Raw genomic sequence first — 16,925 nt, 5'->3', positions numbered from 1 at the left:
TCTAAAGCTAGACCTAAACACATGATTGTAGTGATATGTGGGAATGACCTTGGGAGACAGGAGGAAGAGCTGCAGCCTAGACAACAGTCTGATAAACAAAATTTGAGTCCAAAGGAGGAGGGTTGGAGAAAGCATCTCAGAAGGGACCCTCCCTACTTTTTGGGAGAGCAGAAACAAGGGACGGGAGAGGTACTTTCAGACTTGCAAGATTCTGTTAATGTAATCTTACGATAAAGATGGAGCTAGTACTCATGGTTGTTCTTCTTGTCTGGATTGCCTTGAAGGGCTAACTTCAGTCTTGCAAGTCTGAAGGTTTTGAAAGCTTTTTCAAAAGTTGCTCCCAAATAATCTTCTTAAATATGAAATATAGGGGAGGAAGAATAATTCAACAGAGAGATGGGGAGTACTCATACTACCGGTATTTAATTTGATTTTACTTTGATTCAATTTAAATGAAATAAAATTTAACTTTTGTCCTGACCCTGTCCACTCCTTTGATATGGCCTCACCAGTCCCCAGTATCCCATTCACAAACCAAGTACAACCATGGTCCAAAAAGGCTGAGCAGTCTTGATCTCCCATTGTTCTAGATGGAAGTGTTCTCCAAAATTTAAGAGCAAAAGGGTCATTCCTACCTGGTTCTTTTAACTGCCAGAGATTAAACATGACCTTCCAAACACAAAACATATATTCTACCACACTCAAGCGATGTGCTTCATACATCATATTTATATTTTGGAGGTCAACCATGTTTTGTAAGTGGCTTATAGATCCCAAACACAGCCAAGGTGAAATATAGATGCAATTGTAGGAGGACGTAATATTTTCTTCAGCACATTAGATGTAATATTATGATTAGCTCAGATCTTGGAATGACAAAACAGCTTATGTTAATAAATACCAGCTCCAATTAAGCATCTGTGCACACAGTCTAAATAAAACCAACAGGATTTTTTTTGCAGCTCTCACACCAGCCCCTGTTAAATCTCCAGGCTTGAGCTGGAGAATACATTTCTTATTATTACTGAGTGATCTTCTAAATCAGGGTTTCTCAACCAGGGTTCCGCAAGAGGTCACTAGCGGTTCCCTGGGAAATCATGATTGATTAAAAAAATTATTTCAGATTCAGGCAACTTCACATTAAAGAGGTAAGTTTCATTCTTTATTTTCACTTGAAGAGCACTGTTAATGAATATATACAGGCCTACCCATGAAACGAATATAATAATTTTGTAACTTCTGGCCTATGTGCAGGGGTCCCCTGAGGTCTGAAAAATATTTCAAGGGCTCCTCCAGGGTCAAAAGGTTGTGAAAGGCTATTCTAAAGGGAAAAAAAATCTTAATTTTACGATCATTATTGGGATGGTTAAATTTTCCCAGAATCCTATGAATAGGGATGTAAATAATTTCATCCTAGAACTTTCTGGGAGTAGACTTGATTTTCATTCCATGTGACTCCAGGGTAGGATGAATCTTGCCAGCATGAAGGAAAAAAACCCAGACCTATTCATTTTTGAAAATGTATGAGATGCTCTGCACCCTCAGCATTATGGGTTCTTCACAGAGATGGCTTCTGTTCTGCAGCACTTCCTGGAATGATCAGGTGACCATGCCACATTGTATGTTTTTCAGAATTATTTAAGCCTCTTGTCTGCTCTTAAATGGATTGGTGCTTGTCTGGATTTTTGATGCTACCTTTCTAAGAGAGACCTCAAAAAGTTGTGTGGTGAGAATTGGGCTTCAAGGTCATAATACGTGGGCTTTTGGGGGGAAGAAGCTCTGCTTTTTCGGTATTTCATTTGTCTGCTCTCTTCTTCTGAAGGACATTCTTAATATTTTGAAAGCTGTGCTTCAGCCTTCAAGTGTGCAAGGTTTTCATGGAATCCTTCAGCCTCTGAAGCCATTTTTGTGTGAGATCAGTGCTAAGGATTCACACGTGTGCAGGGGCTGTCTCTGTCTGTAGCCTTCATCTGAAAAGGGTGGAAACAAGAGCTTGGCCAGCAACTGCCAACTATTGCTTGAAGAATAAACTCTTCCCAATTGGTTTGGTTTCATAGGTATCTTCTGATCACTTTCAACCTAGGTGCAAGCAGGTCATGCCCCTAAAGTTTCACTTCCTTTGCTCTCTCCCCAGAATTTTAACTCTTCTTGGGTCATGGGTAAGCCAAAGTTTAAGTTCAAAGTGTAACTTTTAATAAATGATCCACTGCTTTTGTATTATTGCTTCAAATCTTGAAGCATTTTATCTGGCTGGTCTTTGGTGGCAATAACATTCCTTCCTCTCTTTCTACAGTACAGTGATATTGCGTTAGTATTATTATTTTAGATTGATAGTTTAACAACTTCTAGTCTACTGATTAATCATTTTACACTATGACATTTTACAGATCACATTTATCTCAAATACAAATTGTATTTATCTCTGCCTAGCGGCCCTGGGTAGGTGTTGTACTTTACACCACCAGGTGGATGCAACCCTTCTGTCCCTGTAGTTTTATGCCATTTCACACTGGGCTGTTGCCAAGTCTTGCACCACACAAGCTGTCAGAGCTCAAAAAATGGCTTGCTCCAGTTTTAACTGGTGGCCTCTCCTGAAATATTGAGTCTGATTTGACCACTTGCCCTGAGACAATGCATCAAGGATTGGGAACAGAGCATAGGGCTTCCTCCCTCTTGGCCTAACATTAGACAAAAACAAGGCAGCGGCCAGGTCCTTTCCTCAACTGCTTTGAAGCTTGTGTGACCCCCATTAATGGAGCTGCCATCCCTTTACTGCTGATCCACATAGAAACCAGGATGCTCATGAAGCCCGTGATCTGCATAAAAAGCACCCTTAGCAAATGACACGGCAGCCCTGGGCCCTATTCTTCCTGCTGAATGCTGGTTTTGTTTTGGTGGCACTCTCTTTGGAATGGGCAGGAAAGAACCACACTTGTTTCAAGAACAGCCTGTTAGACAATGACTCAATCAGTTCAGCTTGTGTCCCAAGCCCCTAATTAAAGTTTTCATCCTTGCCCTCCCCAGCAGATGTTCTGAAAGGTCTCACCCCCTTTTAATGTTAAGGACTGTGGATGTCCTGGTAGTTCATAATAACTGTTGCTATTTTGAAACTATTATGGCATGGCCAAGAATAGCTGACAATCAATGGGTAGAATGGGACCAGCTTGAGCAAAGCTTCTCTTCTTTGAAAGAGGCTGGAATCACATGCTGGCAATATAAAGTGATCCTGGCTTTTTCAAAAATGTTTGATGAATCTGGAAGATGTTCTGATTTGTCTCTGCTTTGGGAGATCTAATGTCCTAATATATATATATTTGTTTTCTTTTTCTTTATCATAATCTTTCTTTTCTCTTTCTTTCATTTTCTTTTTTCTCGCACTTTTTATTTTTTTTTTACCATTCTTTTTTCTTTAAGTTCAGTTTGCATTAATTTTTACCACTGTAATCAAAATTATTAATACAATTATATACAAAAAAACCCACCCTATGGTGTTATTGCCTGTAGACCTTTCTTTGTGTTCATTATAGTGCAAAATATTAAGGGGAGGACCTTCCAGCCCATTGTCCAGATGCAGCCTCAGAGGTCTCCTCATCTTTTCTGTTGAGTCCCAGGTAGGGGCCTGCTCTGAAATCCCATCCAACATGGATCCCTTTTCCCATGTGTAAAGAGGCTTGGAACTATCTGTTGTGACAGCCTCTCTGATGCAAGAATCAGAAGGGGGGACTTAATGGGACTGGGGAGCTGCAGTATCTCAGGAGCCAGCTTGGCCCTTGACCCATAAAGGTTCTCACACTAGGTAACATCACAAGTTTTTTGCATATCTGTCTCTGGACTCTGTGGCTCCAAACCATTCCAGCTAGCATTCATCAGTATGATTTGTGTTCATTTTAAAACCAGAAGCATGATGGGAATTTGGCACATTAAAACCAAAGAACATCTGACCTCTTAGAGTACTTTTTGGTCTTGTTTAGCTGGTCCTCTGCCAATTCAATCTAAGAGTTCAAAGACTTTGTGATAATATTAATGGGAAAATAAATTGGACACATGAAATGCCCCCCAGAAGAGGCGGTCTAAAATTTCTCACAAAAGTACTTGAAGCAACAGCCAAGGCATGCACACAAGGGGGACAAAACCAAGGAGACTTTCTCTGGGGAAACAGTAAAGGTGGGATGAAATTTCTCTCTCAGTCAAGCAAAATTTGTGAAATGTCAACACTGATTATGGAGGTAAAATCTGCAGTCCAGCTTTAAAGCCACCATCAGCCATGGAAGCTGGTCAAGAGATTTTGGGCCAACCACTCTCTTTCAACCCAGCCTACTTCACATAAAATGAAAGGAAGCTGCCTTTTTCCTGGAGAAAAGGTGAGATATTAAGCTAAGAGATAATAGTATAATTAAAGTATGTTAGTACTTATGTTATTTGATTCCTTAAGTTTACATGTGTATGTATCTCTTTATAAAAACAAATAAAAGGTTATGCTTTGAGGTACAAAGCACTTTTGAGACAGAGCATACAGGAAAAAAACACAAATACTGGTTATCATCTCTATCATCTTCCTTCCTTCCTTCCTTCCTTCCTTCCTTCCTTCCTTCCTTCCTTCCTTCCTTCCTTCCTCCCTCCCTCCCTTCCTTTCTTCCTTCCTTCCTTCCTTCCTTCCTTCCTTCCTTCCTCCCTCCCTCCCTCCCTTCCTTCCTTCCTTCCTTCCTTCCTTCCTTCCTTCCTTCCTTCCTTCCTTCCTTCCTTCCTTCCTTCCTTCCTTCCATTGGACCTATGGCCACAGATTTGGGCTGTGTTGGCCTTGCTGGGTAAACCAGATAGGAATCACAACCAGATGAGCTAATTTCACTTTACTGCAAAGCTACATTAACAGAATCTTGCAAGTCTGAAAGTAAAATTCTACCCCCCATCTCTTTTACCACCCGAGAAACTAGGAAGAGTCCCTTCTGAGCCTCTTGTCTGCCCCACTATCCAGTTGCAGTTTATGCCCTCTCTTATCTGACTGTTCCCTTGGCAGTGTCTCTTTGCCCAGTCTCCCAAGGTCTTTCCCACATGCCATTACAGGTTGTGAGATCTGGGCTGCAAAAACCCACATGTCTGCTAGATGGTAGCAAAGAGTTACAGTGTCTATTTGCTGCCCTTTCATGTTATCTGATCCTTTGCAGCCCACATTTAGTAACTTCACTCATGACTCAATAACTGTTGCCAACCATGCCCAACCCAAAGTATCAGCAAGTAATAAATTAGAAGAATGAGAGGTGTGGAAGTATGTGTCTTCCTGAAAGGGTTCTTTAGGAGGAAATGCTTATCCTTGATTTGTGGTTGCTCCTGAGTTCACCTGGATGCTGAGCTGATGCTTGCAACCCCTGGGAATGCTGGAAGCAGGACCTACTTCAGCTGCCTGGATGCCTACTTTATATCTTAGGACAGATTCCTAGTTAGTGCTCTTGAGTAATTCTTTTCTTGTGCTGAGAACTCCGGATACAGTTTTGGAATTCTGCTAAGTCAGATTTTTCCTCCATCCTCTAGTGGGTGGTGTTTCCATAAAAGTCTTGACCACACAAAACCTAATAATGCTTCTTCAGTGAAGACATCACCTTTTGCACAGTTCTACAAATTTATAGAATTCCACAATTTTAAATACTTTAATTGTAGATGATCAGTACTGTTTCTTGTATTGAAAGGCAAGTCAAATATTCAGAAATCAGTTCTATATTCATAGCTGCTCCTTCTCCTCTTTGGCTGAGCTTTCCTCTCCCCCAGCTAATTTTTCAACCAGGCATCCATCACATGCCCCTGAATTCCTAATTTCTCATCTCCAGAGGAAACCATGTAAGAGCAATCATGAAGACGAAGGAGAATGATCAAAGCAATTGCTTATCAAAAACTGGCTGGCTGAGCATCTCTAACTACCGTTTCGAATTAAATTTGTGAATGTTCTTGCTGCTGAATTTGATAATATCATATTGCTTCTGCTTTATTAAGTGTCACAGGAGTCACTAGCCAAATTTATATCATAATGTATATGTGATGAGAGATTATCCAGAGACACTAATAAGAATGCTAATTCAGAAGAAAAGCATACAGAGAGAAAATGATTGCCTGCCAGGACAGTTCATTTTTGATCCAGATAGTTTGCATCCATCTTTCTGTCATAAATACCACAGAATATTAGAATGACAAGGATTATCTTTTGCTTGAGGATCTGGACCCTCGCAGAGACATTTGAGGAGGTCCAGTCCCTACCACATCTATGCATATTGTGACTTTGAACCTCAGTTCTGAAAAAACAGACCATTCTTCAAGTTTACAAGAGTGGATCACAGTGAAGATAAGAGAAAGGACAACAGAACAGAGCAACTAAGTTATTCTTTCTAAGAATGATTCTCACAGCGTTCTGTTTGATAAGATTTAAGAAGAAAGGGATGGGGTTACAAGAATTCCAGCAACCTTAACTATTTCCCATTTAAAACCAATTCATTCCTTTGAAGATTAGGATGGAGACATTCTCATTTTTTTTCCTTTCTAACAGCCCTCCTATGATCTGGCAAAGAGGCAGGTCTCTTCACCAATAATGGAGAAACTTGCAGCTGGCTATTTATTTACGAGTCTCCTGCATTTTTATCAGGCCAAGAACCAACCTTTGCAACCATCACATACATAAGGGTAATGGTCTTCAAAGAATCAGAATTCTGCAGAAGTACTATTGAGAACCCTTGGAGTGAGAGAGATGCTCAGCAACCTGGAGCATAAAAATCAGAGATCACTGCTGAATTATTATTTGGTTGCTTGGACTCTGATTTTCAGTTGCACTTTTACTATGCATTCTGTCTTATCCCTTGGGATTCTCAGTATTACACTGTTGTTGTTTTTTAAAGATCAAAGTTGACAACTTAATTAATTTTACGGATTGAGTTGCGCTTTGCTTTTGGTGATTGCATGGACAATTGGCTACCATCTTTCTTTCTTTCTTTCTTTCTTTCTTTCTTTCTTTCTTTCTTTCTTTCTTTCTTTCTTTCTTTTTCTCATTCATTCATTCATTCATTTAATTTATAGGCTGCCTGATTCCCAATGGCTCTAGGTAGCTTATAATTAAAAAGTAAAAAAATGCAAAATATGAAAAATATGAAAAATAAAATCATGAGGGGCCCAAAGGCAACATATAACCAGAAAAAACATCAGCAGGGGCTCAACCTTCACCTGCCCCGAAGACTGGGAGAATACAGTCTTTAATAGCTTCATGAACATCATCAGGGTGGGAACCATCTCAATCTCTGGAGGGATATCATTCTAAAGGGCAGGTGCCGTGACACAGAATGTTATTCCATTTCAATGATCTCTTTAATCCTATTTTGTCATTCTGTAACTCCACTTGTCAAAGGTTTGAGTGTAGCTTTTCTACCTTCCTTTAATCTCTATTAATGCTCATCCATGATTACTCTTGAATATTCCTAGTTTATCTGTACATTTTTCTGGGATTTCTCTGAATTTCTTTCTTTTCCTTATGATCTTCTTCTACCTGTTAAGATTCTTGACTGAGATATCTTTTCTTATCTTTTCATGCTTGAGACTGAAAATCTATTTTCAGACATCATACAGTCTTTGTGGTGTTCAAGACTTTCCTCTCCTGTCTTACTGTTGCTATCATGAGAGCTTGTTCTGAAAGTCTCCTGAATCTTTTCTTTGAAATTTTGGGATTTCTTTTGTCCTCCACTTTCGACAATGTTTCTTCTCTCTTTTGATAGTTCCTCAGGTTCACTTCTGCATGTTAAGCAGATTAAATAGGTTCCTTATATGGATCTTATATTTTGACTATATGTTCTGCAAGTCTTATGTTAGTGGTACACAGTTTGGTCTAGTAGCTAAGGATCTCGGCTAGAAACCAGGAGTCTGTGAGTTCTAGTCCCGCCTTAGGCATGAAAGCCAGCTGGGTGACCTTGGGCCAGTCACTTTCTCTCAGCCCAACTTGGTGCAATGGAGACTAGTCTCCTCATGGTGCACCCTGGGGCAACATGACTTGTCATGGCTAAATAGTCTACACATCTGGCTGCTGGACCTCACAAGGATTTCCCAGCAAGAAAAAGCAGCATGAACACTGTTCATTTTGACTATATGTTGAACATATAGTCAAAATTTAATTGTATGCCATACAATTAAAAAACAAAACAAAAAACCCTACTTTTCCTAATGTAAGTTTAACTCTCTGCTAAAGAATCTGACTGTGACAGACCTGTGTTCTTCTGACTTTACCTTTCTAGAGAATCCTTCTTGACCTCTCATTCCAAGCCTGTGGGACAAGCCTACTCTCTATTATTTTTTTATCCAAATGAAAATTCCAATTTTTTCCTAAACATGAATTAGAAGCAGACAAATTCTCTAAATGTATTCAGAAGTGAACTTGCTCACCAGAGGTTTTCCTTTTAGGTCTGATGGATAAACAGATTGAAAGAAAACATGGGACTTTGTTCTTATATATGATAATAGCAGTAAGACTTTTATATGCACAGAGGTGGAAAGATTTACAAATACCTACAATGGATGGTGAAGTTAATCAAATTGGCCAGATAGTGAAATTGACTATTTGATTAAAGAAAAGACTTTCTCTAGCTATGTTTCTACTTGGAAACCACTTTTGAACCTTTTTGCTTGAAACTGAAAAAAAATGAAACGAATTTTGGGATTTGATGATTAGAATTGTTTATAATCATAGAAATATTGTGTACTCTTGTTAATTTTAGGGTAAGAGGTTGATGTATCTTATATTTGTATCTGTACCAAAGAAAGCTGGAAACTATTTCTCTTTCTCGACTCTTTTCTTTTCTGCACTCTTAACTTTGCTTTCTTTCTGATCTTTTCTTCTCAACTCCTTTTTCTGTTGTTGCTTTTTTAATATTTTATCTCTTGTTGAAATTTAATGAAGTTTTAAAAAAGTGAACTTGCTTGGACAGTGTGTGTGCGACGTTTCATCTCGATCTCTGTCCGCATCCCTCAGTGATTTAAATTTAGTTCATTCGACTAGCACTTCTTGGCCTTTTGCCTCCGATCATGTTCATTCTGCTGAATTCAGTTAATCCATTTTGCAGTCATAATATCGAGTGTACCTTATAGTTCACCTTGTCCACATGTACCACCAGCAAATTCAATTTAAGCTAGGCTAGCTCCTTTATAAATCCCTCTAGAGTGAAGGTCAACTTCCCCTTTATAAAGTAAGCTTGTAGCCTTGGCACAAAAGGTACAAGATATAGAGAAAAATTATTTGCATTTCTGAAGATGATTAGCAATTAAAAAAAAAACTCAGTGGAAACGTTCCAGTCATGGCCTTGAAGCATGATGAGATGCCCAGAGGAAATTGCAAGGAAAAGTAGAGAATATCGGTTTGACTGAGATTGTTTTTGGATGAAAAATAATACAGAGAAGTGAGCAGAGCACAGCTTTGGAATTTTTTCCAACCCCTTTACCAGCAGTAATGTAGAATGCTTCCATATTTCCTTCTATGTAACAAAATGATGGAGAACCAGTCTGGTGTGGTGGAGAAGGCACCAGGCTAGAAACCGGGAGACTGTGAGTTCTAGTCCCGCCTTGGGCACAAAGCCAGCTGGGTGACCTTGGGCCAGTCACTTTCTCCCAGCCCTGAGAAGGAGGTAATGGCAAACCCACTTCTGGAAAACCTTGCCAAGAAAACTGCAGGGACTTGTCCAGGCAATCGTTGAGTATCGGACATGACTGAACGGATTAAAAAAATTATAAAAACATGTGGCATCTGTGTGTGAGTGGCTGCTCTCCCCTCATGTTGCATGCATACGTGTATGTGAGAATGGGTGTGCTGTGAAGCGCAAGATGGGCTGCATATGCACCACTCTGAGTCACATGACAAGAAGGAAGGGGAGGCTTAGAACAGAGCAGCCACCAACATCCTGAGCTGCTGTCCAAGTGCCCCTCTCATTGGGGAATTTTTCCTGGATTTTTTTCCCCTGCCTTTTTTTCTGGGATCAGACCCATTTTCAGACTCAAACCTTCCTTTTGCCACCTCCTCTCTCCCAACCACCCCTGCCCCTACTAAGTTTGTTCCCATTTTGTTTAATTTTTGGAGAGTTATCCTGCTGGCAGAGTTTCAAGTCCCAATACTTAATATATTTCCCACATGCCATAGGGTTGGAAAGAATAACAAGAGAAGACAGTAAGTCTAGAGCAGTGTTTCTCAACCTTGGCCACTTAAAGATGAGTGGACCTCAACTCCCAGAATTCCTGGCTAGGGAATTCTGGGAGCTGAAGTCCACACTTCTTAAAGTGGCCAAGGTTGAGAAACACTGATCTAGAGAGAAAGACAAAGGTCAACCTGATCTAGACCTGGCGAGATTTTTGCAGTTTCATATTTACAGACTGATTTCTGAATCAGACTTAGGCAAGGTAGAATCCCATAGTGTACAGAAGAGTGTTCTGGATGCTGATCTTTGTTTCTGAAAAAATAGTTTATTCCCCACCCCTCCCCCTCCCATACACACCTTTTTTAACATGCAAATGGTTCAATAAAGCAATAGAGGAAAGATGCAGCAGTGCAGAGTTGCACGAGTGTGCTACTGCTTCATTTAAACACGGGGGTGAAACAAAACAGTGCCCTCACACTAAATGTCATTGAACAGCTCATAAAAAGCATTAGAATCATACCCCTCCCTCACCATAAACTAGGGCAAAACCCTCAATGCAGGAGAGAGACGTTTTGCAACCTGGCACCATCATTTAGCTATTACAGTATATTTCTCAGGAAGTAAAAATGGAAAACAACCCAAAATAAAGAAAAAAAACCCCATCTTTTTCATCAATGCACACTCAGACAGACACAGCTGCTATGGCTAGTCTGAGTAACAGAGCAGAAGTGCTGGCAAAGGGCAGGGGGCTAAAATTGGCGCGCTGGTGATACAAACATTGTTCATACAAGGTTAAGCTCCTCCTTTCTTCCCAGAAAATAAGTGCTGTTCATCCCACACTGAAGTGCTTCACTTCAGTCCCTCTCTCTCACAAACACACACATTTATAAATGCACATACACGTAGATGGCATCGCAATTGTTGTTGTTTATTCGTTTAGTCGCTTCCGACTCTTCGTGACTTCATGGACCAGCCCACTCCAGAGCTTCCTGTCGGTCGTCAACACCCCCAGCTCCCCCATCGCAATATTCCACTCGATTTCCACCTTCCTGATTTTGACAGCCTCCTGCAGATGCCCCTCCTTGGCCCTTCATTCTGCTTTCTGAATATGTGGCATTTCCACATTTATGGCTTGTTACATAAACTTTTTTTTACTCCATCCAATATCCAGAAATGCAGGTTAATTATAATGGGAAGGGAAAATAACCGTGTCCCTAAGACCCATTCCCTCGCCACACCTAACAAGAGAGTCAAACTTACTTGTTCTGATGCTTTGAGCCCTTCAAGTGTGCGTGATACTGTTCTATTGAGTTTAGAGTGACGGCACAGACGTTGCAGGTGTACGTCCGCTTCAGACCTGTGGACAGAATGTAACAGGGTGAACTGCACCATCTTATGAAAACAGCAGGCTTGATAGCTGCATCTACCCCAACAGGCTATTGCCTGTCCTGAAGTCATCCTCTGTCCACGGAAGGTCCCCCTGAAACTTTACCGTTCTGATTTTCCAAACTCTCAGGGTCCATTGGTAACAGAAGATCATCTCTGCAGATCCTCACCTTCCATATCTAGAGGACAATGAAAATGGCAAGGGAAGCTTCTGGTCTTCCTAGTCTTCTCTTCCCAGGCCTCCATCCTTATAGCTAGAGTTTTCACCAGTGGTTCCTAACCTCTGGGTTGCCAAAAGGACTACCATGCTTTTAGGGTAAGGCATCATAGTCCTGTAGATAAATTGAATTTTCTTTCTGCATAGATGTATTACAGCATGTGTGTGTGTGTGCGTGCAAGAGAGAGAAAGATTAATTGAAGTGAGCTGATTCAACAGCACTTATTTTCAGGGAACAAGGGGAAAGTTTAACCTTGGATGAATACGTGAGTGTCCTGCTGCCTTCAAGAGTCACCTCTTCTTCTGCTGTTTTCCAATTCTTAATGTCTGCCCTCCCTTCCTTCTGACTCATGATGGCCTTGCCCAGAATTTTGCATTGCAACAGACTTGTTTCCCTGTGCACTCATTCTGTAATTAGGTAGGGTTCTGATTGTGCTGTGTGGAAATTCTCACTGCAGCATGTGAAAAAGAGGTGGAAGAGGTGATGGATCAATTTTTTGAAACAGCCATGTCAGAACACCAGTAAAGTAGTTAATAAGAAAACCATTATTAATTCAAAACTGAACCATCAGTCACAAAGCCAGTCCTAAATGTATTCTGGGGCCTAGCTAGAAAAGATTAAGAACCCCTATTTTACACAGAAGCAAAACAACTGAATTGGATGAATGAAAATATAGTGCTATCTTTCATATATTCAACTGCAATAAACCTCTAGTTCATCTGATAAGTTAGCCCCATGATGCAAGCCTGAATAAACAGAATTCAGCTTTCATTTCCTCAAATACTTTCTCCCATAGGATGCCATTTATAGAGTGACACAACTGGTTAAAAACTAGGCAGCCTTTATAATTCCACAAGGTTTGTTAGAAGCTGGTTTAGCCACAAGGTAATTTTTGATTTGCTGACTGGTCTTAGGACTTCAAAGATGGAGCGTTTTACTTGACTGAACAAGCAACAGTCAAATCCCTGATGAGGCTGAAGATGGTGACTGGAAGGAGGAGGAACAAGGAGGGCCTGCCTAAGAACATCCCGACAGGAGACACAGATGTTGCCTTTCTAATTGTACTCAGCAATGAACATGGGCAGAAACCTAAAGATGCAAGAAATAACTATCTGGAAATATGTGTCTGTGATTGCTGCTGTCTCCTGTTTTCCTGCATTTTCCCAATAAAATCCCTTTGTTTTTCTTCCTATCTAGAGATTTGGTTTCATTGGCTTAATAAGGAAATTTCTGATTACAACCTTTTCTACCTGCAAGGCTGCACAGTTACGTAACTACGCCTTAGGTCCCCAAAGCAGTACAAGGTTTATGAAGTTTTGTGTTTCTCAGCTTTGGGCAAGAAAATTCAATGTACCTTCCTTTCTACTATTCCTAGGACTGGACTGAATGGAAAAATTCTGGATAAAAAGCTAAAAACTCCTTGGGGTGTGTCTGAATGGTGATTAAAATTTCATATTTCTCCTTTTAGGAACCTTTGAAAGAAAGATTCTAGATTGTATCAGCAACACTTTCCCCAGTACAGAAAACTTCACTTTACTGGGTTCAGTATTTCTTTAATATTGTTTAATAAAAAGCATATGCACAGCTTCTTTCTCTGATTCTCCCAGCAAATACAGGTAGTCCTCGCTTAATGACCACAATTGGGACCAGAATTTTGGTTGCTAAGCAAAGCGATCATTAAGAATCTGACCCAATTTTACAACCTTTTTTGCGGTGATTGTTAAGCAAATCACCACGGGCTTTAAGCAAACCACATGGTCATTGACCAAATCACATGGTTCCCCATTGATTTTGCTTGCCAGAAGCTGGCCGGGAAGGTTGAAAATGGCGATCATGTGACCACAGGACATTGGGACAGTCATAAATGCAAACCAATTGCCAAGCACCCAACTCATGATCATGTGACCAGGGGGAACACCATGAGGGTCGTAAGTGTGAGGACTGGCAATAAGTTGATTTTTTCATAACCATCGTAAGTCCAAACCATCACTAAATGAATGGCTGTTAAGCAAGGACTATCTGTACTATTACATTCAGAGATTTGTCTAAGACAGTGTTTCTCAACTGTGGCTTGAAGATGTGTGGACTTCAACTCCCAGAATTCCCCAGCCAGCATAGGGAACAACACTGGTCTAGCGATTAGATTTCATTGCTGATGGAGAGTTGAAAGACACAGTTTCCACTCTTTGCAACCTAGCTTCCAAAGGTAATGATACAATGGGCACAATCTAGTCCATATTAAGCATTTTAGGTTCTCATTGTAAGAATAACCATATGCACAGCTCTCTCTGTGGATATCCAAGGGGTTTCATGATGCTTGGAATGTGTCCATGGTGTATAATATTATATTATGTCTCCCTATTGCTTCAACAGATGGCTGTGCAGCCATTATCAGCTTAACATATGTTGCAAGGAATGTCTGAAATTTGGTGACAATCCCAGATTAATTTTGCAAATGTCTGAAAACTGAGAAGATTGTAAGGGTAAATGTTGACAGTTGTCGATGTGTGACTGCCAGCATTCACTGCTGTACTTCTGAAAAGTAAAGAAATAGGTTTAATTTTAAACTGTTGCTTAAACAGGCAGATGCCAATGTCATCCCTTTGTGGTCCCTGACTCTATTAATGCCTCCTTGTTTGTGTCAGCCTTGCGAGGTAGTCCAAACGAGAAACACACCCAGGACTACTAGCTCTATCTTTATTATAAGGCCACATTAACAGAATCTTGCCAGTCTGAAATACATTTCTCCCCCCTCACTTTACAGTGCAAGAAACTAGAGAAGGTCCCTTCTAAGATGTTTGCCTCATCCCCCATTCCGTCCCCATTGCCTAGTCTGCAGCTGTAATGATTGCCTATTCCAATAAAAGGAGTCTCATCAGTAATTACTAGAGAAAACTAATTTATTGAATGAATAGTATGCAAAGTACGAAGAAAGCTGAGAATGAGCAAAAGCGCGCCAATTACAAACTTAAAAAGCCTTGCTCCCGTTGCGAACCCTCCCCTCAGGCTAGCATAGCAACCACCCACCCCAGATGCTAGCAACCGTTAGAATCGGCCTGAGAAAGTAACCTTGAACAGCAGAGATAACCCAAACATACATTCCAGAAGATCACAAGTCAGCACAAAGGAAATTTACCAGCGTGGCCAGGCAGGCACGCAACTGCAGAAATGACATGTGAAACGTTACGAGGAACCATAAACATCGGAACGGGAACATGACAGCAGCTCTTCCTCCTGTCTCCCAAGGTCATTCCCGCATACCATTACAGTTTGTGAGGGATTGTGGGGAAAATGGAAAAGGAAAAGAAGGGAGAGCAGACATAAACAGTCAAGAGATGGAAGGCTGGGCCATTGGCAGCTTATCTTATAAAAGGCAACTCAGCCCAGGTGGCAAAAAAACTCGGAAGGAGCATTTCAAGTCATTCATTGAGACTCCACTTTAATGAACTCACTATGAATGCTGGCTGGAATTCTTCTTGCAGTTTCCAAGATACTGAATTTACCCCAGAGTAGCACTAAAGATACGTAACTGAAGTCTGCTTATTCTTGCGGTCTTGATCTGGTTCAGCTGTGTGGGGCTTGGCCATATTATGAGGAATTTTGCAGCCTTCATCAGCAAAAGGCGCACACTGGTGTCATTTTGCTGGATCCAAGGTAGTGAGAAGCTGGGAACTTAAAGAAGGAACATGAATGGTGTTAAATGGTCTGGAAACTCCAGCCTGCCTGGGGGAATGTGCAATTCCATGTCTGGAGGAAGAAGTGTTGAGAGTGAAGGCATATGAATTTTTATCTTGCACAGATTGGGGGTTCCTGGATTTTGGAAAAAGCCTGGGAACATGAGGTGCCCCTAAAACACACCAGTGATCACATATTAATCATTGCTTATAGGAGCAGCAGAATATGCCAAGAGCTGGCATTTTGCTTTTTATCTAGCATTAATGTGAAAAGGAAATGTTTACACAAGCATTTTGAAAAGGAAGGCCTTGGGTTCAAACAATAAAATAATGGAAGTGAATCAAAATCTCTCATGGAGAGAAAACAGCTTCAGGAACTCTGAGGGCAGAGAGAGCCAAACAGGAAGAATTGAATGATTCTTCTTCTTCCTCTTCCTCTTCCTCTTCTTCTTTTCTTCTTTTCCTGCCTTTATTTTTTAACAACCCAAGGCAATGTGCATGACGTTCCCACTTCCCATTTTCCCCAGTACAACAGTCCTGCGCACTGGATTGGGCTGGGAGACAGGAACTGGCTCAAAGTCACCCAACTGGCTTCCATCCCAGCATCTTAAGCACTCCACCAAAGGATGTAGAAGCAAATACTGGGTTCCGAGGCACATGCTGATTCCCACAACTGGACTGATCCCTAGAACTGGCTTAGCCAAGTGAGGGGATCGATCAGAAGCAAAGGAGTCGGCATGGATGCGGGACTATCAAGGGATGAGGCCCTGAGAAAGCTTTAGTTGGCAACAAGGCAGAGTCCTATAAAAACTGTAGCTCCATAGAGAAGAGCGGAGCAAACTCCATCTTCAACTGGCAAGGGGTAGATTGTGCCCAAGCTCATCTCCTCCACTCTTCTGCATTTGCACTGGCACAGCTACGGTAACAGATGACAGACTGATATGGATTCAGGTGGTGGTTTCCGACAACTCCTCCATTATCTGTGAAAAGAACTGCCTCTTTGCTGATTCACAAAAAAGTCTGTCAGGAAATCAACTGGGAATGTTGGGGGGGGGGGGTGAACTGGTTTTGAACTGGAAAGAGTTCAAGTCGCTGAAGTTCTTGTGACCCTTTCACTTCCATCTCAATAAATCTTACTAAAGAAGATTCTGCGAAAATCCTGCTTGGAAGAATTCCTTTTGGCTGAGTCAGCTCCCAGCCACCAACCAGTATAGGGATTCCCAGCTCCTGGGAAATAACAGAGAAAGGGGACAAGTGGCCTCTTCTGTGTATCTGTGAGAGTCCCTGAGTGCATCTAATCAATGCAGGGAGTGCTGGACTAGGTAAGGTCTGGAAGAGCGGGCTCACTCTAGGTCCCGATCCCTCAGTAGCATTGCCATCAGGGATCATGGAGGCAGCCCTGCTCTGTCACAGCCCCTTTCTCTGGAACAGTGTATCTCAGAGATCAGAATGCCCTGACTCTGCTAAGATTTTGGAAGGCCATCGAGACCTGGTTTCTTCAGAGG

The 16,925-nt window shown here is 41.2% G+C and overlaps 2 protein-coding genes across 3 annotated transcripts in view; one reads left to right on the top strand and one right to left on the bottom strand.

The window, feature by feature from the left end:
- LOC134502748 (disintegrin and metalloproteinase domain-containing protein 9-like) overlaps positions 1 to 16,925 on the top strand; it is a 658,699-nt gene that overhangs the window by 349,347 nt on the left and 292,427 nt on the right. The window lies entirely within an intron of this gene.
- ZMAT4 (zinc finger matrin-type 4) overlaps positions 1 to 16,925 on the bottom strand; it is a 140,754-nt gene that overhangs the window by 8,088 nt on the left and 115,741 nt on the right. For both annotated transcript variants that reach the window (XM_063311085.1, XM_063311086.1), the window contains exon 6: positions 11,403 to 11,499. In XM_063311085.1, coding sequence (XP_063167155.1) covers positions 11,403 to 11,499 — 97 coding nt within the window. The remainder of the gene's footprint in view (positions 1 to 11,402; positions 11,500 to 16,925) is intronic.

This window comes from Candoia aspera, chromosome 9 (genome assembly GCF_035149785.1).
Source record: "Candoia aspera isolate rCanAsp1 chromosome 9, rCanAsp1.hap2, whole genome shotgun sequence".
Taxonomy (NCBI): Eukaryota; Metazoa; Chordata; class Lepidosauria; order Squamata; family Boidae; genus Candoia; species Candoia aspera.
Note: the sequence above shows the minus strand (reverse complement) of the source record. Positions and strands in the feature narration are given on the sequence as shown.